At 42.6% G+C, this 27,603-nt stretch overlaps 1 protein-coding gene across 3 annotated transcripts; it reads right to left on the bottom strand.

The window, feature by feature from the left end:
• Positions 1 to 27,098, bottom strand: LOC138726754 (hepatocyte nuclear factor 4-beta-like). Of its 3 annotated transcripts, none has more exons than XM_069868740.1 (10): positions 27,014 to 27,098; positions 17,316 to 17,487; positions 15,368 to 15,462; positions 8,292 to 8,398; positions 7,038 to 7,193; positions 6,410 to 6,497; positions 5,444 to 5,596; positions 3,476 to 3,712; positions 2,697 to 2,810; positions 1 to 1,489 (listed from the first exon to the last, which is right to left on the bottom strand). In XM_069868740.1, the coding sequence occupies exons 1-10, from the start codon at positions 27,075 to 27,077 to the stop codon at positions 1,350 to 1,352; spliced, it is 1,326 nt and encodes a 441-aa protein (XP_069724841.1). In that variant the 5' UTR covers positions 27,078 to 27,098; the 3' UTR covers positions 1 to 1,349. The 3 variants fall into 3 exon arrangements, with proteins under 3 accessions (XP_069724841.1, XP_069724842.1, XP_069724840.1); XM_069868741.1 differs by lacking the exon at positions 27,014 to 27,098 and adding an exon at positions 23,071 to 23,193; XM_069868739.1 differs by lacking the exon at positions 27,014 to 27,098 and adding an exon at positions 23,071 to 23,555 and having other exon boundaries at positions 1,350 to 1,701.
• Between the last annotated feature and the right edge of the window lie 505 nt (positions 27,099 to 27,603).

The following is a 27,603-nucleotide window of genomic DNA, read 5'->3' on the forward strand; positions in this document are numbered from 1 at the left end:
AAAGCTGGGTTTTGCAGCCACAGGTGATACTGGTTTTTACGAAAAATAAATCCATAAGGTCAAAATCCCCAAGGTATTTGCATTGGAGAAATCAGCAGAGAAACTTGAAAACCTGGTTTTGAATTAAAGAAAAAATGCAAACTCTCTTTATGAAATATGAGAATATGGAATTTATTTGTCCCATGGACTTATTTTCTTACCATTAATGGATATAAATGTACATTTAATTTCTAGAAAAGTAATGTAATCTTCATGATGGAGGAACTGGAAGCAATGGTAGGTAAGTACAGTTGCATCTGTCACGCAGCAGGAATGCTGGCAGTGGAACCTGTTTTCCAGATATAGCTATTGCAAATCAAAGTTATCAGCATATTATGTCAGATCAAATTCATCACAGACAGTAGAAAAATAAAACTTTGTGATCCTAGGTGAAATTCAACCCAGCCTTCAGGGATTTAAAAATCCATTTTGTGCTGTAGAATGGCAACTCTTAAAATATCTCTCCAACGAATGAAAGGCAGACTGAGTACAAAGTATTCCCCTTTTGATGAAGGTTCAGATCCTCTTGCAAACTTCCCTTTCAGTCAATAAGATTGCATTTCAATCATGTCCTCCACTGGAGGATCTCAAAGCGCTTCATGAGTGTTAGTGAAATAGGCCTCACAAAGCTGTAGCCGGGCACTGCCAGCTCATTGCCATGAACAGGATGCACTTGGGTTGAGGTATTTGTGCCATGTGGCAGAACTTAGAATTCTTCATCACATCCTACTGTTCAGTATGGTTCCCCCTGCCCCATAAGAGCTGTCTGACAGACAATAATTTGGGCTCTTACACAGATGAGCATAAGTTTTGTAGGAGTCCAACAACCTGCTTCCTAATGAGGTTCAATTTATGCAAAGTAAAAACCATACCACAGTAACTGTGCTTCAGGAAAACTTGAGGCTGTAGTCATAAATTGGCATCATTTTAAATACTTGTAACATGGTTAGTGCTTGATTAAATTTTACATTAACTGCAGAAGTACCTTACGTTTTAAATACAAACAGTTTTTTAAAATACGTGCCACATCCTGCCTCTCCCTTTTTTGCTAATTTACAGCTTTGAGGTTTAGGTTGCAGACATCACAAAGATATATAAAACTACAGCAAAATCAAGACCTTTTCCCACTGACAATTCAAGACTCACCATACTCATTACCAGGAGCTAAGGCATTTGGTTTTATGAAGATAGCAGCCAAAGGCTTTAAAAGGGTCCTGATCACACCATGCTAGGTGATAGCAAATGCAATCAGAAGCCCTGCTCCAAAGAGCTTACAGTCTTAGTTGCACTAAAACAAGCATTAACCTCAGTCATGTGGAATGAGGGTGATGGTCGTGGGAAGACACAGGGTAAGGCTCCTGCTGCAGTCTGGTACCTGGTGCTTGATTCGCGGATGGGAGGGTGTGACCAACAGAGCCGGCTACAGCCAGGGAGTTGCTGTGCTTTTCCTCTGCAAAGAGAAAGGGCCTGTTTCACTTTCAGTATGGTTTCCACATTGCTCCCAGCTTCTCCTGCACACCTCTCCCTATAAAATCTCCTGCTTGGGTATGACTGTCTGAGGCAAGAGCTGTGCTACGACGTTGGGTCCTGCGCTAGAGCCTATTTTATAGTCTTCACTGCCTGTGCTTGTAGAAGGAGATGGAAGGGATGGCTCAGGAGATGCTGTAGGAGAGAAAAGAAACAGAATTAACAAGGACCTAGATGTCGTTCAATAGAGCAGTGCTGGAATAAAACCAGCAAACCATCCTATGAACCAAGTAGCAGAAGCTTGAGGGAAAGAGGCAGGGGGATCCATCCCAAATTCAGGCATATGCTGGCATATTCTTTCTTCCTGGTTTGTGAAGAGGCACAGGGTGGACTGGTAGGCATGTACAAACTCTTCTCAGTATTTTGCACTTGGGAAATGCCTCCCTGGCTGCTTTTTAAATTTTCCTCTGCTTGTCAGAGGAGACCTCAACCTGCCGGCCACTGTACTTTATTTACAGAACACTGCACCTCTCTAATCATCCTTGCTGTAAGGTGATGATGCCAACATTTATATGGCGGAGAAATTGCAAAATATGCTACAAGAAGTGTAGGATCATAACTGGCAGAAGTAGACAGTGTGTGCAAGACATTGTGATTACATGGCAGTGGCTGTTAGATCGCAACTCATGTTCTTTTTGTTTTAATAGCATGGTCCATTTGCTACCACAGTGGATAAACACCTTAACAAACAGCCATTGCCTAGCAGCAGTGCCCAGAGGAGTTGAAAACGGTCTTTTATTCAGCTCATATTGTGTTCTGGTTGACAGCAACCAAAACCTTAACATAGGGAAACCCTTGCCACTAATAGCTATGTATACTTCTTTGTGGTGTTTCCCAGAGCTGCCCTTGTTCACTGAAACACACTGTCACCAATCTCAATTTCTTTTCTTTTTTTTTAACCCTGTGATGTTAAATAGTATCTCCAAATCCCTCTGGATCATGCTATTACGTGAAAAATCTCAGCCTGTCTTTTGGAAACATGTTTCCAGACTTCGTAATAAAGAATTCAGCAAGGGGATTGTGAAGACTGATTCAAGTCCAATGCTTAAACACATGAATAGTATTCTTCTTATTATTCTATTCAGTCACTTCATTATGCTAACAGTAATGATGTAAAAACAGACACTTACGGTTTGGAGCGGTGTGAATCACAGAGCTCATGTTGCTTGGGAGAACGTGTCCTGGCAGCTGTTCCAGGTTGAGGTTGGGAGGTCCTGATTGGTACTGAAGATCAACAGAAGCCCCTGCAGTTGAAGTGGGAAAGGACATCATTCTTTGCATAGTTACTGAGAAGCCAGATTCTCTGGGCCTAAACTCTTTTTTTTTTTTTTTCAGAGAATGTGGAAGACCTCTGTGGGTGGGGGTTAATGTCCTGGCTCTTCTTTTCTTCCTTTCTAATCTGTCTGTCCTCTTTGTTCTCTGCCTTCTCACTGTCTAGGGACAGCTGCCCAGGATGGCTGTGGTTTCAGCTGATAACTGACTGCAATGTTCATCTGATTTTTTGTGCGCCCCACTTACTGCTCTTACCAGGGTTTCCCATATAGTTATAACTTTTGCCTGTTGCTAACAAAAAAACGTACTGTCTTCTTGCAAAGTGCCTGAGTTTGGTAGGTTGCTTAAAAGTCAAGTGTCTCACTGGTGTGAAGCATGACAGAGTTTACTCATTTCTATAAAACTGATCCTGGGCCAGATTTTCAGAGACAGGCTGGAAAGAAATAGATTGGGGATTGGATTGGAGTGAGAAGGACCCATGTTCAAGCTGCAATTAAACCTGAGCTTTCACTTTCCTCCTCCCAAGACCAAGCTCTCTCTACTATACAACCTCCAGAGGACACAAACCCGAAAACAAAACCCTGTAATAGCTTTGAAATAAAAGAACTTTACCATCCTTTCTCAGTAGGCTTCGTACCTCCCAGCAGCATCTCCTGCAGCAAGCTGTCGATCCTGGCCACACCGAAGAGCCTCACAAACTGGACTTGCTCTATCATCTGCCAAGTGATGCTCTGCAGCGGGGGCAGCAGCAGGAGGATGTCACTGAACCGGCCTCGGCAGTCATACTGCCGATCATTGATGTAGTCTTCTAGGTTGACTTGGACCTGGAAGCGCATGTTCTTCACCTTCCCAGGCTCACTCAGGCCTTTGCAGTCTGGAAGGGGGAAAAAAAAAAAGTTAATTTCTGGCCTGTTTAACCAAGAAAGTGTTAGCTTCTCAGTCAGGGTTTGTAGAGGGAAAAGGATAAGATGCCAGTGATCCTCTGACAATTATCTGTCAGAGTTTCCAAGTTTATCTGACAGATCAGCATTGAACTGCATTCATGTCTCACATAGAATAGGGAAACAGTAATTTGAGGGGAATTTTTAGGAAAATAAGAGCTTGCTTCAGATCGAAATGTCTAGCTACAGCCATAAGTGAAGAGGAAGGATTTAGGAGTCAAAATATATTTGTCCTTCCAAGGAAATGGCCTGGAATTTTCCCATGAAAAAATTGAGTCCCAACTACTGCCATTAAATCTATGCAGGTTTAATGCCTGTAAGTTGTAATTACACCCACTGCAGTGTCATATTCTTATCTTGATTTCCTGTCTTTGACCTGTGGTTGATCCGTTTTCCACATATCACAAGTAAGCTAGTAAATGTACACTCTGGGCAGGATGAAGCGCCAGGATTTACAGCTTTCCACTCCTGCCTTTCCTGCTATCTAAAACTGAGATCTCTGGCTCCCTGGCCCGTTTCCTTCACTGTCTACAAAGAATCCACAAGCACCACATTTTAGAGATCATCGTGCCCACAGATTAGCTGGAGTGGTTAACAAATTGTTGCATGTCAGCATGTAATTCTATGGACTTGTTAGCATGAACGAATTGCACTTCTGTAGAGCTTCACACTATTTTCTTTTAGATGAAATCACAGTGCCTCATTGTCGCAATGATCTAAAGCTTCACTGAGATACTGATCAGCCAAGAAGGTAATTTGTCAGACTCAGTCTGATAATACCACCCTTACTCAGGTTTACAGCAGACTCTTTGGCGAGCCAAAGTTCATTATGTTTATAAAACTCCTGTATCTTAATTTCAAATCAGCAAATACAGCAAAAAATAACTAATGGAAGACAGTCTAATTTCTCCATGCTAATAGATGCCAAAGACAAAAGGGTGTTGTTCTGGAATTGAGATTGTTTCCCCTACTCTTTTCCAAGCTACAGGGCAACACACACTAAAGGAACTCTAGTGTTGTATGGAGAAGAGGCTGTGTGTGTGCTGTAGGCATGAAAAACAGTGGTTTGGGGAGAACCTGGGATGAGGCACAAACCTCTGTGTTTGTGGAATGACAATACAACAAAGATTCAAATCAAGCTTTTGTTTGCCTCCGTGTGTTTCCCTGCTCTCCATCCTGTACAAATCAGCCCTGCCCCTGGTCAGTACTGACTGCCAGAAAGATCCATTAGCAGATATTCTTGATATTTCTGGGTGCTCTGAACTGTCCAGCTCTCTGTGGTTTTTAATGCTGCTTTCTGAACTTTGATGGATGCCCAACACTGCCTTTGCCTATGCATAATTCACTGTAGGCGTGTATGTCTGTAATAGCCATCTCCTTCATTTCAGACTCATGGGCTTTCCTGAAGCCAAGCTACAGAAGCAGCAAAGCTCCTCTAGGGTCTGCATAATCTTGCACATTGGTCTGGGTGGAATTAATGCTTGCTAAATAGTAGAGTGTTCAGAAATAGGTCACTTCCAGCATGTCTTTGATGCACTGCTAATTATTGCTTATTACAACAGAGGCAGGGTGGAACGTAGAGCTGCTACCAAGGGGTTTAACTTATTAAAGGGCACTCAACTCCTTTTCAAGCCAAATGCCTGGCAGTTAGCAAAGAAGCTTACCCGGATCAAAGAAGATGATTGCTTTAAGGCAAGCATACTCATTGTCATCGATCTGGATGTCCCGCAAGGGCTTCACCAACTCATCTAAGATTCTGGTGGCCACACGAGCAATTTCCAGTTCTGGGCAGTGCATTGGGATGATGAAGTCATTCCCTGGGAAGACAAGAGAAATTCACTATCAGATTTTTGCTCTAGCTCTGCAGACATGGTTTCATACAAAAGTTGCCGCAAGGCACGTTGCCAGATAGTCCCAATGCCCAGTGCAGCAGATTTCCTTTGTGCAGCTTCATAGTCAGGTTCATTATTGAGAACCAAGCTGTAGGTCTCATTCTTTGGTCTTTAATAATCTTATTTGTGCATGTTGGTTCACACACATTGTACATAAATTCTGCTCCACGTTCTCCTCCAGTTTACCCTCTGTTATACCCAGCATCTGTTCACAAGTGATGCTGCATCTTTATTTTTGGCGTGCTTTTTTTTAAAAAAACAAAGTTGTCAATCTCTCTTTTCTTTAACATGTGGCTTTCAAGGTCAGTATTCTCATTTTTCCAATAATAATTTCACCTGTAATGTTGGTGCCAGAGAGGTACATGGAAAAGAAACACCTATTCCCACTATAATTTTTAATAGACCTTTCTGCTAAGATTTTAAGCAGCAATACCCAAATACCTAATTGCCTGTGTTCTGGCAATTTCAATTACAAAAAAACAAGGCAAAGCAGTTTGAGATTCTGTTTAAGTATTGGAGCTTTTTTCATCCACAATTTCAAAGCATTAAGGGAATAGTTGTAGAAGTCCCAGCAAATTTTCTCCTTTTTACACTTCCCCAGAGACTATCTCAAGCACTTAATCTCAAGCCAAATGTGCCGTTCATACCCAGAGGATCAGAGAGGATTTCAAGCAGGCAGGGTACTTGGCAATGACTTGGATGTGCTAATTATAAAAGGAATGAAATTCGCTACTTTACCTAATAGCAGAAAATCGGTGTATGGTATGGATCGCTTGGCTACCCCAAGGAGCAGGTGTTCCCCTGCATGGGCTCTGAGCAAGGCAACCTGGAAACAGCACAGAAGAAAGAAATACTATCACATCTGAAAAGCAGAGAAGAGAACAGTGAGCTATTGCTGTTTACATTAAGCCAAATTTTGTGTTTGCTTACATATGTCAGATCTACAGTTGAAGTATTATTAAGAGTTAAAAATTACTAGTACATCTTCACTTTTCAGAAGCGCTATATTCATGGCAAACTAAATTAAAAGTGGTTTTCAACTGAAAGAGCATAGAGGGGCTTGATTAATTTGAGTTCTTAGGAAATAAATGACTTCTATATTCAATATCAGGTGTTAAGAGAGAACCGGTCTTTCTTGACTGGGTCCTTTTGCAGATCAGAGTCACCAACTTTATTATATTTCAAGGGACTTTGGCTATTCAGCTTAGTTTTAATCAAACCCTTGCCCCTCATTATTAGTCTTTCTCTCCTGACAGTTTATTGCTCTGCATCTGTATGTTAATGTCAGGTTCTCCTGTTGAAAGGCATATCTGGGAATTCCTGTCGGAGACAGGGGATTGGCAGGGAAGAGGCATTTGCATTTTACCTGGTCGTCAAGTGGGAGTTCACAAAATGCCGGGATGTATTTTGCCCATTCAACCAGCACCAGAAGCTGCTGTTTCATGGATTCACACACATCATTGATGGTTGCAACCTTCTTCATAGCAATGTCTGCACTGTGCACCGGACTCAGCGATGAATACTGAAGGAGAAACAACCTGGTTGCATTGGGACCAGATCTGTGGTGTTTTGTCATTCTTGATAGCAATGAGTAATTGATAATATGGGGAACCTTCACAGACATTAACCTCCTCAGGTCTCTGGGAAGAAGTCTGCTGGTGTAGTTGCACAGTTATTAGATCAGTGATGTGCCCTGACCAACCCAGGGAGAAACCTCCACGAGGTGGTGCTCGGTCCCAACAGACATCCCTCCCTCCTCCTTCCTCACTCTCCGGGCTAGCTCAATTAATATTCCGATTAATATTCCCATTCCTAGTAGTAGCCAGCAGCACTGGGTCTCAGCTTCCCATCAATCACTTAAACCAGCCAAATGCATGAAATTCATGCAGTCTTTCTCCCCCAAGTTTCTTTCTGGACACAAAACATTTTGATCTTTAAAAGACTGCATTGGGACAGAGAGGGTTAAAACATAATAGGTTTTTTAAGGGAAGTGGATGCACTGCTGCATGTAATATTCAGCATCTGGACTGTATATTTTGGTGCAGAAGGGATATTCGCAATAGAATTTAAAGGATGCACAGGGTAAAATTCATTGTGGAATGCGAAATAAGAAAACAATCAGCATCAGTTGAAGCCCAGTGATTTTATTAGCTTTATTTCACTCCCCTAAAATTGTTGCCCTGGTAAAGAAGTCACAAGAAAAGATATTACTGACCATGATGGGAACATTATGTTCTGGGCAGGACAGAGTGTGCAGCAAGGAGGGATAAACTTCTGTATGACATGCAGTGAGTTTTTAGCATTGCAGCAACAATTTTGGTTAGGGGGAGAGGGAAACTGGGGTTTTCAACATCCCTCAGCCCCTGGAATTTCAGCTTTGCATCTCACATGCCAAAGGCTGCATCTGTTTCTTGCAGAATGTGTTGTCTTGATAATGCACCAAGGATGTTACCTGTCTGCTTTTAGATATCTTAATGCATTTCCTTCCCTGTGGCTCTGTGCATGAACCATCCAAGGGCAGAAAAAGATTGAGCCCTGGTTGGTTTAGTGAGTTCATAACCCCATATAGAATAGATGAAAGCTGTGTACTCATTTGGAGTGCAGTCCCCACATTTCTTACCTGCTGGGCCATGGCCTCAGCCTGAGTGAGCACGTTGATGGAGAGAGAGCCGTTGTCCTCATAGCTGCTCCTGCGAACACTGATCCTGTCACGCTCATTCTGCACAGCTGAAATGAGAGTGAGCAGTGCTTGTGTCAGCAAGAAACTTCCCCCACAACCAATGGCTGCTGTTAGTTGTGGTCTCCTAAAAGGAATGTATGTGGCTTTAGTGCCCGCTAGACCTTCCACTTTTCTTGGATGATGGAATAAGATTAAACAGGCCACAGGGGAAGGGAAAAGGCCACCAGAGAGGGAGAAAACTAAGCACAGGTGCAACAGAAGGTAATAAGGCTGTTTGGCAGTCAGTGCAAACCCCGAGGAATATCAGCTGCCCCACCGGGTTTCAAACAGCTCAGGGGGAACCTGAGGATCTGATATTGGCCGTTTGCACTTGGCAACTCACCCACACTGCTGGAGTACTGGCCTCTAATACTCTTTTTGTCATATCTGCACTAAGGACTCCTCTCCTAAGCTCCCCATACAGCAGGATGCTCTTGAGGTTGCATCTCATCTTACAGCAGCACTGGAAAAAACATCCTCTGATCCCACCTCAAAGCAGCCTTGAAGTGTCCCCTACCCCTAAGGCATTGAAAGTAGTGGTCCCCAGGGGATGTCGCCACTCATAAAGAGCAAGAAGAGTCACCTCATTAAAAAAGCTCTAAAGAAAGGGAATCTAACTTCCCTAATTCCCTCTTAAAACCATTCCCTCAGCCTTGACCATCACACAGCTGCTTTCAATGAGCCTGTAACCCTGATGACTATGCTGACATACAGCTGAGCGAACAAACCAAGCCAGGATTTGTCTCAGCTCTCCTGGCACCCTGTGCAAATCGCTGGTGCAGATCAGCTCAGTGTGTGCTGAACTGTTAATAGCGGTGATGCACCTGGGACATGCTATAGTGACACTGTAGAGTGAAGATCAGCCCTCAGCTTTTTTACAAGCTGAAAGGTCTGGCCATGCCACAGTGAATTAGAAAAAAACCCACCCTACTGATTTTCAGGTCTGTTCCACCTTTTAAACCATCCCTTTCCCTGAAGCACAAGCTACATCCATCCATGTTCCATCAACCCTACATGTTGAACGTAAAGGATTTATTGCACTTTGCAGCTTATTTTTGCAACATAGGCTGCAAGAACTGACTCGCCTCCACCACATCTATCAAGTAAAACAGCAGCAGAGAAAAAAGAGTTTAGACTTAGTCCAATCTTATTTTCAAAGGCAGTTTTCAGGTCCTTAAAGCAGAGAGAACAGGAAGATTTAGCATATGGTGGTGATGTACCACATCCCTCCTCCTTCATACAGCAGTTCCAGGCTCCTTTTGGTTTTATTTATGGAGAATGACTCAGACATAGCTGTCAAAGCACAACTCAGTCTTGTGCTTTAACCCCTTGGACAAGAAATAGTGCAGTTTTGTCTCAAAAGTGGCCACTGGAGAAGATTTTTCCAGCAAAGGTGCTTTGCAGGGTCAGCAAAAATCATTTCACCATTGCTCTTTTGAGACTGCTTTGCTGCTGGGCCTTGCTTTAGAGTAAGCATCACCCTGCATGGGGCACATTTCTCTGAATTCATGTAAAGGAGGGGATGTGGGCTCTGTTTCACACACAGGGCGAGAAGGTGAAGGGTATTTTGTCGTCAGCTCAGGTCCAACCACTGCTCTGTTTTCCTAATTGACCTCTGATGAGAGGCCAACAAAGTGAAAGGGAGGAAAACAAGCAACAGTGACAAAAAATCAATATCTCCCATTACCAGCAGAAGCATAGTATTTATTTTCCAGGCTTTGAGGCTCAACCTTGCTGTCAGTCAGGGCCTGCTTGCTGTTGATCTGGGTGTGCTTGAGGGGGAGGTTTGCTGGGGTCCAGCCACCAAAGCTATTTTGTGCCTCAGAGCTTTGCCTGAATGGCTGCAGGAGGCTAAAAAAAGCCAAAAGACGTTATCTGTGACTGAACTTCAGAATAGATAAACCCCTCATGGCTTCTTTTTGGTACATCAGAAAGACAAGTAGCAGCTTCCAGCATTGAGTAGAAACAAACCTGCCTGAGTCCACGTAATCACTGTTGTCCTCTGAAAGTCCCCATCCAGCCTCCTATGACTGGTTTCCTAAAAGATGCTCCCCCATGTAGCTCTCTGGGGGTTATGGGACTCTTTTTGCTCACTTACAAGAAAAGGTACAAATTCTACCTTTCCAATCAAGTCACACTTTTATCTGAGTCCTACAAACACAAGCACACCTGGCCCCAGTCCTCAATGAGAGACTCCTTTAAGAAGCCACAGCCTGTTTTTCTCCCAGGTCCTTTTATGGCACATATTTCAGTGCTTCTCTCATGGTTTGATAAGCTCAATCTTCAAGTATAAGTGGATGGTACAGACTGACTTTCAAGGTGATTTCAGTGTTATCACTATAAGTACCTAAGATGTAATGGAATTAGATACAAAAGGGAGTTAATATTTTACCTGCCACAAAATTAATCTATTACTGTGGGGTAATTATATTGCTATATTTATTGTGCTTGTAAAAGGGAAGGGATAGGTCATTCATGGTGAGGCATCGGGAGTGCTCAAGGGGTGTGCTGGTGCTGAGGGTGCTCAGGCTCAGACATGATCTTGACTTTGCTGTCAGTAAAACTCAGCAAACTTGCAGGAAAGACTGACATCACAGTGCTGGGTCCCACTGTCTCCTAGGAACTACCATTTCCAATGTATGCCTGGCAAAAAGTTTGCTCACCCCTTTTTTTTTTTTTGTCTCTAATCTTGTCCTGTGCACAGCGATCCAGTTCCCAAAGCCAAAAAACACTGGGAAGGGGCCACTGCAGCCCTGCACAAGGGGACGTCAGTGGGATTGAGCCCCAGGAGGCTGCTGGCCAGGGACAGTGTGGTCCTGACTTGGACTTTCCCCCAGGGAAAGGAGAGAGAGGGTGAGACGCTGCCTGCACCTCCCTCTGGGGAATTGTGCCTGGCTACAGCATGTCCTGACTGTGGGAAGCAGATGGGAACGCAAACATATTCTCCATCTGACGTAGAGAAGCCCTTGGAGGGATTTTGTTACTCAGAGCAAGCCTTGGCCCTTTCGCCATGTGTGCATCAAGGATGCTGGCATCCGAACAGGCTGCGGAATACACACGGTTGCTCTTGAGCAAACAGTAGTGTGTTTGTGAGATTGCAACAAACCCATGTTTCCCAAACATTTTGTCCTTGCTGCATTGCCACATAGAGCCTGTGATGAGGAATCACCAGGAAGTCCAATAAATAAGGGCACAGACATTGACTGGAAGGGGACAACAGCGGACCAGTAACTTTCTGTGGTAACTGCAGAGGTTGAAGCCTTCCCTACATGGGAGCTACCATTTCCACTATTATTCCACTAAGAACATTCTCATTTAATGCCAATGGAGTTGGAAATGTATTAATAAATGGCATAAAGAGGGAGCAAGAGGAGGGAAGTTTGAGTGCCCCAGCACAGAACTGCCATTCACCAGCGTTCACAATTTTTCCGACTCCACCAATGGATTTAGCCCTTTTGGTGCCTGACTAATTTATATGCACAAATACTCTTTATTTTTTTTCCTCAAGGTACTTCTGATTTTGTAAGTGTAGTGTATTTTATTTGCAAACAAATCCCAATGGTACATGAACATGAAATCATTTCATGGGCTTCTGGCCTGATTTATGACTATCACAACATTAGGAAGATCCTTTAACTTCCTTTGTAATAAATGGCAGACTCAGCCTTCTAAAGGCTGGCAGAAGAGATGTGCAAACAAAAAGTATGAAACAAGATAGATGTCCTGTGAAACACCAGTAGAACTGTCCTATAAAACTGCCCAATTTAACAAAAATAAATAAAAAATATCCTCAATCTTCCCTCTGTGTTGTATCCATAAGTGACACAATAATTCTTTTTAGTTCTCTGTAAAACTAAAGGAGTTCATGTACATTCATAAATTACTTTTGAAGGGGATTAGTGGTTAAATATTAACTCCTCTTATTTTCATCAGCAAAGTGAATCCTAACAGTGCTGTGCCGGCATTTCGAAAGACTTACAAGTTTTCAGATGTGCAACTCCATGCGAGTAGATGACCTGGCTCACTTGAAAAAATCACACTCTGCTAATTTATTCAAGGTTAAACGTGATCTCAGTAAGATGCTAAAAATAGTATTGTGCTGTTTTCTTTGGATGTTTAAGTATCTGGTACATTCACTGATGTTGCAGTGATCAAAAACCTGTCTGGCAGCATTGTGCAAAAACAATAGAAATCGAATCTTCTCCTGTGCAAAGAGAGAAAATCAGAAACAACAGCCAGAAGATCCCCCAAGCAGTCAGGCCACCCTGTGGTACAGTCCCACCTTAAAACCAAAAGAAGAATAAAGGAGTGAATCTCCTATAAAAATCTTAAATCCTCACCATAGCAACATTTCAGAAGACAAGAATGAGGTTGTGCTCAAGTAAGCATTTTCCTCTCCCCTCGTCCCAACACTAATGACTTGTAGATACCAAAGTAAATTATTCATACAAAAAAAAAAAAATGTGATAGAAATGTTTCTGAATGAACTAATTTCTAGAAAATCTGGAGACTGGGCTTTCCACAAGGCTCAAGTTTTGGGCTTTCCACAAGGCTCAAGTTTTGGGCTTTCCTTGCTCTTGTTGGTGCCAATGGAATCTGGATCCCATCTCAATGCCCAAACCTGGAGGCACAGGGCATTGGGGGACTTTCCTGGTCCTGTCTGAAAGTGGTATCAAGTTCAGAGTGTACAAATGCTCAACTGATGCTCAACTATCTCTGCCCAGCTGCTGCAAACTCATAGTGAACATATATCCCAACCGCACCGTACTGCCAGGACCAGCCCATGCGGAGACGCTCAGCCCTGCACCTGCACTGCTGCCTCTATAGACAGCCAGTTTAAAGCTACCTCAGGTATTTGCATCATATGGCTTTTTATTAAGCAGAAATTTCCCTTATACCAGGATAATATAGCCTTTCTCAGTCTCCTATGCAATAGAGTTGTTTCCAACAGGGGAAAAAAAGAGAAAGAAAGATCCAAATGCATCACGTCACATCTTACAACACAGGAAGACTGGGAAAAAAATCACTCTGGATCCAAAATCCCAAAAATATTGGTTAGTTTTGCTGGGGAACAGCAAGTTTTCCCAAATTGCACACACGCACGTTGAGCAGTGGGTCAGCAGGACACCAGCAGTGGGCAGCGTGCAAGAGTGGCACAACCCTGCTAACCCCACCCCAGGTGTATTGTCACAGACAGGCTGGGAAAAGGATTGTTTCCAGCTTCTTTCCCCATCTGTGAATAAACAATGCTATTACCACACCCTGGAAAGTCTGATTGCTATTATATGGGCTGATTGAATGGTGATGTGCCAGAGAAAGAGAGTGTGAAACTCTTGCGTGCCAGTGCTGGGACAATGGGACACATTGAGTGTGGATGCCTGCAGTCTTACAATGTGAATCAGCACATGACACCAAAAAACTATGCACAAACTTCTGTTTCATCCTCACACAGCTCTATCCTGAGACATGGTCTCTTTTTCCCTTATGCTTTGCAATACTGTTTGATATTAATCTAGAACCACCTTAAAGCAAATAACCATGTTCTTTTTGTGCACACAATTGTGCAAGAATATTTCTTTCACAGTCCTGCACACATGCTTTGGATATAGCTCTGGTCAGTTAAGCTAATTTCTGCTAAGCAGTTGCTCAAGGTGCTTTAAAAATCTTCTTTACCAAACACATGAGCAGTTTGTGAGCTCACAACCTGACTGTGCACTCATAAATAAGTTTGAAGGAATGTGACTATGTGGAACTTGAAATGAGTCATCTTCCATTGGGCTGCAATCAATACTGAAGGCATGAGCCAAGATTTTATAACTTTTACCATAAACCCAATAAAAATCATGCCTCAGCTCAAAGAATTGAGCTGATAACCAGATTTCAGCTTTCACAAGCTGCAGAGCTTGCTCCATTGGCAATTGGCTCCATCCCCATCTAGAATTTACCAGATATTCTTTGGTTTGGTCTTTTATTATTCTGAGGGACTTTTTATTTTCCATCTCCTGTATTTGATCTGTGTCTCCTAAATTAAACCACTAGGTGTTTTTCTACATTCATGACCCATGCAAGCTCACAAGACATCTTTGTTCTCCAGAAAAACATATGGTCAGAAGATTGAGAAGATTTTTTCATCACCAGTGAAATCTTGCAAATTACCAGAAATCAGTGACAAATTTTCCCTTGGTTTCTGTGGTACCATGATTTCACCCCTTCAATACTGGGTGGAATTAAAAGAAACTCTCAAGTTCCTTTCTAGTTTCCACAGCCTGTAGCTCTTGGTGGGCTGGAAAAGAGCCTAAATGAAGGTTGAAGAGTACTGAAACCATCACCCTACTACCTGCACATCACGGGGATGTAGCAGCTACTGTGGGCTGGGCCCCTTCTTTGTTAAGCACTCAACATACAGTCTCTGCCCAGAAACTTTGGAGTAAATAGAATAGCACCATCCACGATCTCACACCATGAAATCACTGAATGAGCAGAGATCGGAAATGCTATGATAGGTCCCAAACTTTCCCAGGAAAGGTGGGTGCAGGAAATTGAGGCATAGATCAACAGAAATGTTTTAACCCTTGCTAGAATTAGGAACTGTAACTCTATTTCCTTCCTGATGGTCACTGGTACCCAAATGCTTTACAAGGCTCCACCTCCCTCTTAATACAGCAAATGTGAAGTGCAACAAAAGGCATCAGCCAGCACTGGACTGGCCCTTCAGTACCAGTGCTAATAGTGGCTCTGTAGTTGTATTATACCCACAATGAGAACAACACTGAATGCTGTTGTAAGGCTCTAACTTAAATTCTGACTTGATAAGATAGGAAATGAGGCTTTTAGCTTTGACAGCAAGAAATCTCTCACTGCACTGCATGAGCATCATCTCCCTGGATCAGGGCTGCCACTGCTCTCCACCCTGCTCTGCAGTAGAAGTAGGGCTATAAACAGCAGCAGGTAGTTTTGAAAAGTCTCTTTGCACCTACCTTCTTTCTTCATGCCAGCTCTGAAACACTTCTTGAGCCTGCAGTACCTGCACTGGTTCCTCTTGTCTTTGTCTATCACACACTGTCGGCTGAACCTGGGACAAGGTCAGGAATAAAACGTGGAGCAACCAGCCTGGCATATGCACCCCACCCACCCTGAGCAGCCCCAAACACAGTCCCAAATCTCCTCACTGAGCTACACATTGCCTGTACTCAGAGACGAGACAAAAGTTTGCAAGAAATGGATTGAGTCAATGTTGGCTTGGCTCAGTTCTCATCTTTCCCTTCACCATTCCTGCCATCTGGAAATGCAGCAATTTCAGACCACCCACCCTGCAAGGACTCTGATGGTTTTGGCTGTGAAAGCACAACTGTGAGTCAAGTTGTGCCAGTGGCTGGCAGTGTAGGAACTCCACCTCCCACTTTCAGCTCTTGGGGGTTTGGTGTTGGAGGTCATTTGATCCCACCTGTTAACACTGCCCTGCTTTGTGTCAAATAATTACACTATGGACCACAAGCCCTTTTGTTTAGGTTTGAGGCACTTGACCTTCTAAATCCTGTTTGTTTCAACAGGGGATTTAGGAACCTATGTGCTATTCAAGGAGCAGCCCACTTAGACTTGACAGCGTTTGCCACAGTGGGTGAAGTGATGGAAGATGAATCTGCTACACAGAGAGGAGCTGGTGTGGGTTGCTCTGGGACCATAGTTAGGTTGTAAAAGCTGAGGCACTTTCCCAGGCTGCTAAAAGCCAAAGGTATAAAGGTTCGAAGACTTTCCAAGGAATTAACGTCTGGGATAAATAACAGAGCCCTGAGCTGGGCTAAATACAGCATGGCTCACCAAATAAGGATTTGCAGAGAAGCAAGCATTCGCTATTCACTTGGCTTCAATGTTGTGGATCTTCTCTGAGCTGCCAAATAGCGCAGAGATTCATGGATTCCTGGGGAGGGGCAACAACTCCACTCCCAGGAGACTGAGAGATGAAATTTCAAAGAAATCATAAGTAGCTGTTGCCACCTCCTCCTGCAGGGATCCCATGGTTCCTGGGATAGGCACCATGTGAGTGGACATCGCCATCACTCTGAGTATCTTTCATGGCTGATGTGTCCTGGAGTGATAAGGAGCCTAGGCACATTTTGAACAAACAGGGTGACTCGCCTAGCAAAAATTTGGAACAACCTTAAGGGAGGAAGACTTCCAGGTTTTAATTAGATATTAGGATCTTAAATGTATTCAGGATTTTTTCCCTTTCCTCCTGTGCTAAAATAAGCATGAAGATAGCTGCTATATAATTTATAGCCTCCTCTTGGTAAAAAAAATCTCTGAAATGTATACCTGTGTGCCAAAGTGGATGTGAATTATCACTGGTCCACACTAGGTTCTCAGAATGATTGTAAAATCATCACTGATATGCCAGCGTACATAGTTTACTGACTTCGAAACAAAAAAGGAGACACTGTGGGGGAGGTGGAGGCTTTGGAAGTGGCAGTTTCTTGGATGCCTGTTGTTTTTTACTGGAAAATCAAGAAACACTGTTTGAGATGAAACCTCTGGATCTTTGGTTCTTTGCCATCTTGGCTTTCGCTTGCTGTGCTGTGATAAGTTTGTGATGTCACTCCACACCCAGAAGCAGTACTTACATGTTACACTCCCCAGTCAGACCTTAGGGTTATAATTTCCCTTGATTTATACCATGAGAAAAGCAGTAACGGCGAACTTGTGAAAATGGATTGTTCAGTGTCACAAAAGGTGTCAGGGTCCTAGATGAGGCAGGACTTAGCTTACTCCTTAGCTCCCCGTCTTCCAGCCAGAAACTAAACTGTTAGCATTCATGACACAGTATTTCAGCATTTGGGATAGTGGGCCCCTTTGTACAACCTGATCCCTTCTCCAAGTTATTTACAGCATCAATAAATTGCATTTATTTATTGCAGAAAGGGCAGATACCTGCAGGAATAGACATGGTTCTTGCGGACGCTCCTCCTGAAGAAGCCTTTGCAGCCGTCACAGCTGGATGCCCCATAGTGTTTGCCCGTTGCCCGGTCCCCGCAGATGGAGCAGAGTGAGCTGATGCCATTGGCGAGCAGGTTGGTGTTTGCTGATTCAACTGTGATGGCCTCTGTGGGTAGAGAACAAGGACCATTAGACCCCTACGTGATGGAAACCAGAATCAGCTGACAGCAAGTTGCTTCTTTTAAGCAAAGCACAAACACATATGCACACATGCATAGGCAGTATGTGTTGCTAGTAAACCCTCCAGATTGATAGGCATGCTCTTCTTAACCTCAACTGAGAATAACTCAGTTGCTTTTGCTGCAGTGAACAGAGAGATTTCAAGCTGCACTATCCAACATGCTCATGAGAATTTAAAATTACTACTACTTTTCTTGACAGACGTGTGAGAAACCTCACCTGGATGTGAGAGAGAAGCTTTTGAGGGATAGAGAGCCACCTCCTCGGTTAGACACCTGAAGAACTTTGTTCAAAGCTGGTGCCCAGAGAAGACAATGGAAAAATATTAATAACTTGAATAAACAGAAAGCAGAGAAGAGACAGCAAATGCAGGAAGGATTGAGTTCATATGCATGATAGAGGTGCTGGAGATAAAAGGCTTCCCTTGAAAGCTCCTTGAGCTGGAAAACAGGGGCAGTAGGTCCCACAATGGTCACTATTTCTTTTTAGTCAAGTGCCTGCTCTGAACTGCCCTCTGAAGACGCTCTTTACCTTCCACTGAACAGCAATAGAGGGGTGCAAGAAGATTGACCTTCCAAATTAGGGAGTTAACATTAGGTCATGTGAATGCCCCTTGTCATGTCCTGTCTTTGCACCCACTCATTTGGGGCAGGAATAGCTCTGCCCCTGCCTGGCCTGGCCTGGGTGTATTCACTGCTCAAAACTCCCCTTTAAATTTCTCCCTTGGCCTTAACCACCAGACATGCTGCCCTCTTAATCCTCCTAATTTGAGGCACAGCTTGGGGAAATAAAAAAAAAGGAGGAAATAAAATGGATACACTTGACAAGGCGCAGATGATAGTGTTTACATCTCACTGAAAGGAGAAATGTTTGTGGAGTCTGCCCTGACCTGGGCACTCGCTACAGGACGGTTTTATGAATTTATCACACCTCTGGGAATATATTCTTCACTCCTGGGAAGCAAAACTCATTCTACAGTGACCTTGGCAAAGTCTCTGGGACAAGGCACATCCTGCCTCACAGAAGAGACAAAGAGTGGTGAGAAAAGCTCAGCTGCTGTTGTATTGAGCAATAACAAATCTTAGCGAGAATTACTCAAAGGGGAGAGATTGGCATCTAATTTAGACAGCCCAGAGAAAGTTTTCTAGTGCGTAGTACATCAAAATAACTTTGGGGAACCCACACACGACACATGTATATTCAGGCAGAGAGAAAGCTATTTCTGTATATGAATACACATCAAAAATTCATAGTGAAAATATTTGCTAGGCAATGAAAATTGTAATCAAATGCCAAAAAAAAAAAGCGCCAATAAATAGTTTTTAAAAAGGTGGAAAGTTTTTTGGGTAAGACTAAGATATTTTTAGCTAAGGCTTCACAAATGCAAAGGTCAGACTTCCTTTTAAACTCTCAAAAAACACTTCTGATGTAAATTTCACCTTCTAATGTATGGATGAATAAATAAGTAGATCGTAGCAAAGTGGAAGCAACAAGAAAGAATTACAGCAACAAAATCATCCTTAGGTTATAATGACAGAAACTGAGATTTGCCTGTTCCCAGAATCCATATAAGATGTTCCCAGCTCTGTCATTTGTCAGTACGTGGAACTTGTGTCCTCTGGGAACATTGTCTGCATCAGAAGCGCTTAATGATAATTTACATTGATTTTAATTTTTTTACAGTGATTTTATTTTGCTTGATAACTCAGTATTGAATGAGCTGTACTAGAATACTACTTCAAGGGTGGCTGTACTGCTAAACAGTTGTGCATCTGTTGCTCCACCTATTTTTTTGAAAGAACGTATGACCATAAACAAATGTGTAGAGTGTGCTGGTTTCCATTAAAAAATCTACACAACAAAAATAAAGATAAGGTCAATAATCTCTTTACTTCACTCGTGCTTTCCCTACTGACTTCAGAGGAATCAAGCCAAGGTCATATAGTGTCCAATGGGCCCTTCAACCTCCAGCTGAGTCCAGATTGCAAAATGTTCCCTGGTGCTTGAAATCCTTTACTCAGCAGAGAAGACTTTTTTTTTCTCTTATATGAGTAGGACATGTGAGGAGCTGCTTGCTGATATAAGGAAGAAATTAATAATCTGGCCTTAAACCAAGTTTTACTGCAGGAAGGACCATCAGCAGTGAGCACGTGAGAGCCCACAGATGTTAGAAACCAAATTTTGCCCTCGCTTGTACCTATGAATACAAAGAGAAGCCCATGGGCTACAGCTGAGTTGGATGGCTGAGTTAGGACAGATATGTAGCTAAAACTTCAGTCCCTCTTAGGTAGCCATGTGTTCTTCTCAGCTTGGTTGGCGATGAAGAGATATTTTTAAAAATATAAGAAAAGGAAAGCTCCGAGCACATTAATTGTGATGATTAATTTTAATTAAAAAAATCTTTTCTCCAATTAATGATGAGTTCCAAATGAGAATTAGCTCAGCAAAGAGCAAAGACACAACCAATATTATATGCATCAGAAGACTATTTTTACTCAGCTTTCAAATCTACCCAGTACTTGGGGAACATCTGGGTTTTTCCTGGACTAATCACAGCTAGGAAAGGCAGAGGAAAGCAAGGATCCCTGCCAGTACAGTTGCCTTCCTGCAAAATCAGCTGAAAACTACAGCCCATGTACTTCATCCCGGCTTGAAACAAGCAATAACCTGCTCAGAGCTTCATTTGACGCTCCACGCCCCTCCAGAGGGGTTACTACCTGGAGCTCAGCACTATCCTAAGATGGGCTTGAAGGCTGCTAGGATGGATCTGGTCAGAGACCAATTGGCTCACAACAGCTGAAACAGGGTCACAACTGTCTTCACCATGCTGGAATGAGATGCTAGCAGACATTTACCACCCAACCCCACACCCTCCTCCCCGAGTATTGTGTTTCACCTAATGTATTATGCCCATTTCTGGAATCCTCAACATAAGAAGGATATGGAACTGTTGGAACGGGTCCAGAGGAGGGCTACAAAAGATGATCAGAGGGCTACAGCACCTTGCATCAGAGAACAGGCTGGAAGAGTTGGAGCTGTTCAGCCTGGAGAAGAGCAGGCTCTGGGGATACCTCATAATGGCTTTCCAGTGCCGAAGTCCCTGAGATCAGCATGGCATTTGAGTGCTGAGATGGGAAAATGAGCACCACCGTGGGAGAAAGCGTTTGCTGAGACTCGACTAAAGAATTAGCCCAATATTTCAATAATGCTTCATATTTTAAGCAAAATGACAACTCCGACAAGAGCGTGAGGAAATGGGTATTAACAGCACATAAAAACTGAGTGAGGATATGGCTTGTAATGCCAGCCAAGGTAAAGGAAACAAGTTTGTACCAAATGGGAAAATTTCTGCAGTTACAACACGTATTTTATAAAGAAAAGACAGGATTAGCACTCGTTTCTGTTAATTTCCTTTTGCCATTCTTACTATTTAAAACAGACAATTTTTAATACTCCTTTTCCACTCCCATAATGGATTCCATTCTTTATCTTGAATTAGTCTCAAAATTTGTGGCAAATTATGGGCTACTTAAAGGTGGAAAATGCAAAATATCTATCTCTACAAATCTCAAAATGGTTGCAGCTTCCTGGAGCAGAAGGTTTAGCACCAGAAGTGCTCCACATCATTAATCAACCCCAAAAGTTGATGAGATAATATTCAAAAAAAGGACACATAAGAAAGTATGATCTTATTTGAAAATATTCCAACTTTCACTTTAAAAATTGGGTAGAATGTAAGAAACAGTCCTGAGTCCACTAAGATAAATATTGCACCCCTTCCTGCTTGTGCTTATATAGAGGGCAAAAATATTATTATACTTACTAGGGGATATAATACAAAGTAATCTTGCACAGTGGGGAAGATGATAGACGTTAAATCAGTCCAGTATATTTTTTTAAAATACCTAAAACAGGATTAATTTTTGATTCTAACAACTTTAACAATATTTCAGAAACTACAGAATAACCTGTTATTTTGGGTTACCTATGGGAACTGAACTCTGCTGGTTAGCAATGTATTTCCGAGCATGGATGTTTCAGGTCTTTTTTGAAGTTATTTTTACAAACTGTAGAAGAGGACACTTACCCAAGATAAACAAGCTAATTTCAAAACAGCTAGTTCCTAAGAGAACCAGTTACTCATTAACAGCTAAACAAATAACACAATACTGATCTAGATAAACTTCAGAAAAAACTCAACCTGTCAGTTCCACTGCATGAAACAACAGAGAACTCCAAAGAGGTTTTGGTAGCTAATCTTCAAAATTATATTGAATTTCGAGCAGATTTGTACGACTCTGAAATGTAAAAAATATCTTGTAATTCAGCAGCAAGTGACAAAGAGAAACATCTGTGTTAAACAGTATTTCTGTAGTATGATGGCAGAGGAAACTTTTCCGTGAGAATAAGAAATAAGATTCAGTCAATTTGGAGCTGGCAATAAAAATATATATTGGAAATCTTTTATTTAGGGACAAATATTCTCAAAGTCAACTTTAAATTCAAATTTCTTTAGGCCTTTTAACTTTACTTATGTCCTGACATCCCCTCGTGTCCCACAGTAATAAGTCTAAATCATTTTATATTGTAGGCGATAAACCTACTGAAACCCAGATTTGTTTTCATGAGGCGGCTGATGAGCAAACATGACAGACTGAAAAATCTCATCTTAATTTCACTAAGCTTCCTAAAAAATTAAATGAAATGCCGCCAAAACCCACAAAGAATATTGCTAACATTGGAATCTCATTCAGTTATGTGATTGGTTTATGCTATATGAATAAAATGTCCTTTATTTTTCATGCAGTGAACAGTTATTTTCACTGAAATTAATTTTAAGTTGGAGTACTTTTGACTTCTCAAAACGTACATATCATGCAATACGTTTATTTCTGAGAACAAAGCGGAAGTCTTTGCATATAAAAACTCACACCTTGCAGCCAAGTTCTTTGTGTGCTGTAAGGACTTTTAGACCACCTTAGCAGCCAGAACAAAAAATACAGGACATGGTAAAAAATTGGATATTGCTTCTTAGTCTAAGTACGTCAAAACAAGCTAAATTGGCCACATTGTGTATTGTCTGAGTAATGATGCAAATAGCATTTTTTTTTCCCAAGGATTAAATATGAACCTAAGTCATATATGGGAATGAAAAACCTATTTTTAAGGAAGAAATATTAGTAATAGCTCCTCTCATAAATCACACAGAGGGACAGAAGTATGGTGTGCCATGAAGAACTCCACCAACATTTCCAGTACCTTGTGGGCTCTTCAGGATGTGAAGCTCAGCTCACCAAGGAAAAGAATAACTCAAAATGGGACAGGCAAGTGAAGGGGTCCCATTTCATCCCAAACATAACAACAGATGCAACAGAATTTGACAGGTCAGCTGCTTAAATATTACCCTTTCCACCCTTTGCCCCATACCTCCCACCTGCCTTTCCTAGGTGTTCAGCTTTATAACAAAGGTAGTGGAGGCTATTGAAGAGGAAGCGAACAAAAATCTCACCGGTGTTATTTGGGAGAACCCGAAGGTTGTCAAATTCCAGCATGGTGTAAGAGGAGTCCAAGGAGTCAACGTAATCTGGCATATCCATGTCCATGATGGACTGACAAAGCTTCATTATTACTCGTCAACAGCAAGGGAAGCAGCAAAAAACAGCCCTGCTGTCAATCACGGCCAAGGTTTCCTTTGCAGAGAGAGACACACCAGCCCTTGCGATGACAAATCATTACCCAGCTCTGCCCACAGTCCCCTCCCCGTGCCAGGAGAGAAGGGACGGAACCATTCCCTCTCATGCACACAGTCCCCTCCCATCCCAGGGTACATCTGTGCTCTCTAGGTCCTGATAATGTGATGTAGATAAGGCCTAGACTCAAATGACTTGGATTGCATCTTCAGGTCAACACAGCCTGGTTTATGGCTGCTCCTGCACAAACGTTTTGAGAGGGCTCCAGAGAGATATTCGCACACATGCACTGCTCTTCCAGGGCAAAGCGGTTGTCATGTCAAAAACCAACCAGTCCAATGTCACCTAGTTCAGCTACCAGCCCCTGGCAGAAGACCAAATGACGTCACTTAAAGTTAGTGAAGACAATGAGTCAAAGTCATCATGGGCTGAAGACTGTCAAGGTACATCAACATTTAGAATCTGAGACGTTTCCATGAAACAGTAACAGTGTTGGATCACACCTTGAATTACTACTGGAGGGGAAAGATGAGACATGGTTTCACCCTGGTCCATAGGCAGGGAGGAGGTGACGTCTCTCTCCAACCACCCACCATGCCTTTCACCTGCAGCTTCTCTCTGCTGAATCCAGGCAGCCTCAGTGTTCAAAGCCGTCATTTAGAAAAAACTCAATTGTGGTTGCAAGATGTAAGGGCAGATGTTTTTAATTGATTACTAATGATGAAAATGGAAAAGACTGGAAGGAACCAGACAGATCCCTTCAGATGTGTGATGTTGCATTTCAAGCTGACCCATGCCTGTCTTTTCTGGGAAAAGCCCATACTGTGGAAATACAATTCCTGCTATTCCCCACAGGACTGTGGTGGTTTTCTAATTTACCGAATTTTGCACAGAAGTTTTCCCCTGTTAACACTCAGGAGCTGTACTGCAAAAGGCTGGAAAGAAAATGCAGCCCTGCCTTCCACCAAACTGATATAACCTGAAGTGCTTGGTTTATTCCTGGTTTCATCTTTCAGATGACTTCCCTGACATTACAGTTCCCCCTCCAGTGACGTTGTTCTGTGTGAGAGGGCCTTTCCTTTCCATGAGTTGTTCTGTGAGATTCAGTTCTACATCCTGTTGAATCTGGAGTAAAAGAAGAGTCTTGAGAAATAGGGAGATGTCTTGCCAGAAAAGAAGCCTTGGCCAAAAGATGAGGATTGCCAGACTGCCTGAACTCTTACTGAACCAAAGAGCAGGGCGGTCCCATGTTTCCTAGCAAACTCCAAATAGCAAGAAATACGCCAAAACTGAGTTTTGAAATGTCTTAGATAAACTCATTTTGATTTTATCCCCATTTTACCTTCTTTCAAAACTGATTTTTCCATATCCTAGAGGCTTAGAGTGGACATTGCAGTGGGTTAACTCCAGATCATAGAATCATAGAAACATAGATAAGCTTTTCTCCTATACAGGCTAGTTGCAGAAACATTCACCTTTATTTTCTTATCATTTCTGGGGCATAAAATAATTTAATGTGCCATAGGTATTTTTTTTTCCTTCTTTCCTTTTTTAAGAACATGTTGTAACTAGTTACGCCTTGGTTAGATAAGATGTTATGTTTTTATCCTTGGACTATGCCCCCAGGCTTTCAGTAGTGCCAGCATCAGCTAAGTTAGCATCTGATTAGTCGTTCTTGCCTCTTACTCAATGTCAGTCTTGATTATGCCTATTAATCTATCGTATTTTTCTGAACTGAGCTGTGGGCACAACCCTGCCTGTTTCTCATCAATCTGCTACTGTCAATCACAGCTGAAAAATCTCAGGTTTCTGTAATCCCGGGGGGGGTTGTATGGGTTTCTCACTGCTAAAACAGTCATATCAGTATTCACCGTGCTTTTGGGATAGAAGACATTTGGGGCCTTGCCTTTATATCAACAGGCCTTGGCTTCAGTGATCCCTCAAAGTTCTTGATTTCTCAGTCCAAAGTGAGGCTTAAGGCTTATTTCCAAAGAAAGCTCAGTGGTGAGGATGTACTTGGACATTTTTTCATCTTGGGAATGAGAAAAGGGTATTGGGAATGAGGAAAAGATTATAGAGGAAATTAATTGTTCCAGACCAGATTTCAACATCACAAGTATATTGATAATCAGGAATGGCTTGTTATAGGAGGTGGTGTCGGAGTGATACTACACAGCACTTCTATCTGTTTCAAAGAGATATTACTGCCCTGTTCTAAACCACCAAGCACAAAAGTAGCCCTGAAGAACACCAAAACTTTGCTATGGGCTGAACAGTTTCTTCTTTTTCCTTTCCCTGCTTTCTTAAATCACTTACTGAGTCAGGGCTGCAATTTGACTGTTGATCTATTATTCAAGGCTGGGACTCAATTTTATGAACATCAAGAGAAATGTAGCTCATTTCAGCTGCCCTCAAATCTACTCAACACTCTTCATTACCACAACAAACCTGACATCTGTCCCAACTGAAAACCAGAAAATCTCTAGCTGGTTTCTTCATTATCTTTCAGTGATTTAACCTGACAGAGCAGACTAGTTGGGGAGCTAGGGAAGAGATCGCTCTCCAGTTTATCTCAAACAAGTGTATAAATTTGCTCTTGGAAAGCTACCTTTGATGAGGGAAATAGGCTACTGGCAGATGGAAGAGGGATGGTATGTGGCTGTCAGTGCTTTGGCATCACCTTGAAGAAGAGCAAGCCTGCAGTCCCTTTACTCTTCTCACTGGCATTGTGCAGGGTGTCCACAGGATGTCTATCAGCCTTAGTCAGTCTCTGGTGGAAATATGTGATAAGCCCACAAGAGGCACTTTGGGGACAGAAGAAAACTCTAATCCTTCATGGATTAAGGCAGCAGTAAGGAAAGATTTGAAAGCAGAGATTTGGGGAGTCGGTCAACAACTCTCCATCGAGACACTCTTCGCAGCACTTGAGCTCTCCATTGGGCACAGACACAGCAGCTCTTGAGGGGTTACTTCAATTATACCTGTGCATGCCTCTGGGTTTTGCGCAGGAGCTCTGGCTCTCCCTGAAAAGTGTCAGCGCTGAGAAGAGCCAATCAAGTCAAACAAGAACCACTACATTGAATATGTGAGGCTCTGGAATTAACTCCTAGATTCTGGGGTGAGAGAAGAACTGGTGGGACCTAAGTCGTCTTTCTCCACCACCTGTTTTTTTAACTTTTTCTCTGTGCAGAGAAAAGATGAAGATGCTCAGTTCCTTGCATAAACCAAGTGCTGACCACAGGTATAGGTAATGCCAACATGGTTTGGTAGATCTGTGGACTCAAAGAGCTTTCATGAGAATGGATAAGGAAAGCAATAGAATATATGCAGTTGTCTATTGCTTCCTTTTCTCACCCAGAGGAGGACGAGCATGTGTGTGCTCAGCACCGATGCCCAAACAGTTGCTGCATCTGTGAGGGGGGAGCAGCTGCCCAGCTCTGGGTCACATCAGAAACCCCATTGACAACAGTATCCTATATTCCCCTTGGAGTTGCTGTGCCCCACAAGCAAGTCTTAGCAAGCAGTCTCACAAGAGGGAAAGAGCTTCTGTTCAAGAGCACTCCCTCTGGGCTGCGGAACTGATGCTTGTGAAGGTGAGTTGACCACAATGCATTGTGTACGGAGATAACTGCAGTTTGTGCAAAGCACCTTACTGGTTTTCCAGCAAGGGGGCAGGACAGGGGGTGTCTGTCCTTTCCTTGGTGCTTGGGCACTGATTCACATGCACAGGCATCTGAGGTGTACAGATAACCAAAGGCAAACCTGGCTGGTATAACACAGTCTTCTCAGTTCGCAAGTTGACATCAATCCTCCTCCATACGCACATACGTGTCCTTTTAAGATGTTTTCCATTTATTCCTTTTTTTGACTCAGCAAGGCTGGATATAGCTGCAGGGTGCAGGGGAACGGGGAGAAGGGAGAAAAAAACCAGAGTTATGTTTAATAAAAATAGTATGAATGTTCAAAGACAGTGTTTTGGGGATGAATCAATACAGTTTCTAATATATACTGCAGAGAGGACAGAGGGTAGGCTCTGAGGAACACATGGTCCCAATAAGACAATACACTTATTCCAAGAAATAAAATTTGGGTGCTCTTTGGAATGTCTTTTAGACAAGCTGAAGTGCAGGAAAGATAAGAGCTCTTTGATTAATTAAGAGAGAACACGAAGTACTGCAAGCAAGCCATCAGAAACAACATTGCTTTGGTGAGGTAAGTGGTGGGAGAAGACTTTTTCCAAGTTATGGCAGCTGCACATCAATGTCTGGAGGCTGGATTTAAAAGGAAAGTTATTCTATGCTGACCTCTAACATGGAGAGAGATCTCCAAGACATGAAAACTTAACAAAAGAC

The sequence above is a fragment of the Phaenicophaeus curvirostris genome, chromosome 14, assembly GCF_032191515.1.
Source record: "Phaenicophaeus curvirostris isolate KB17595 chromosome 14, BPBGC_Pcur_1.0, whole genome shotgun sequence".
Taxonomy (NCBI): Eukaryota; Metazoa; Chordata; class Aves; order Cuculiformes; family Cuculidae; genus Phaenicophaeus; species Phaenicophaeus curvirostris.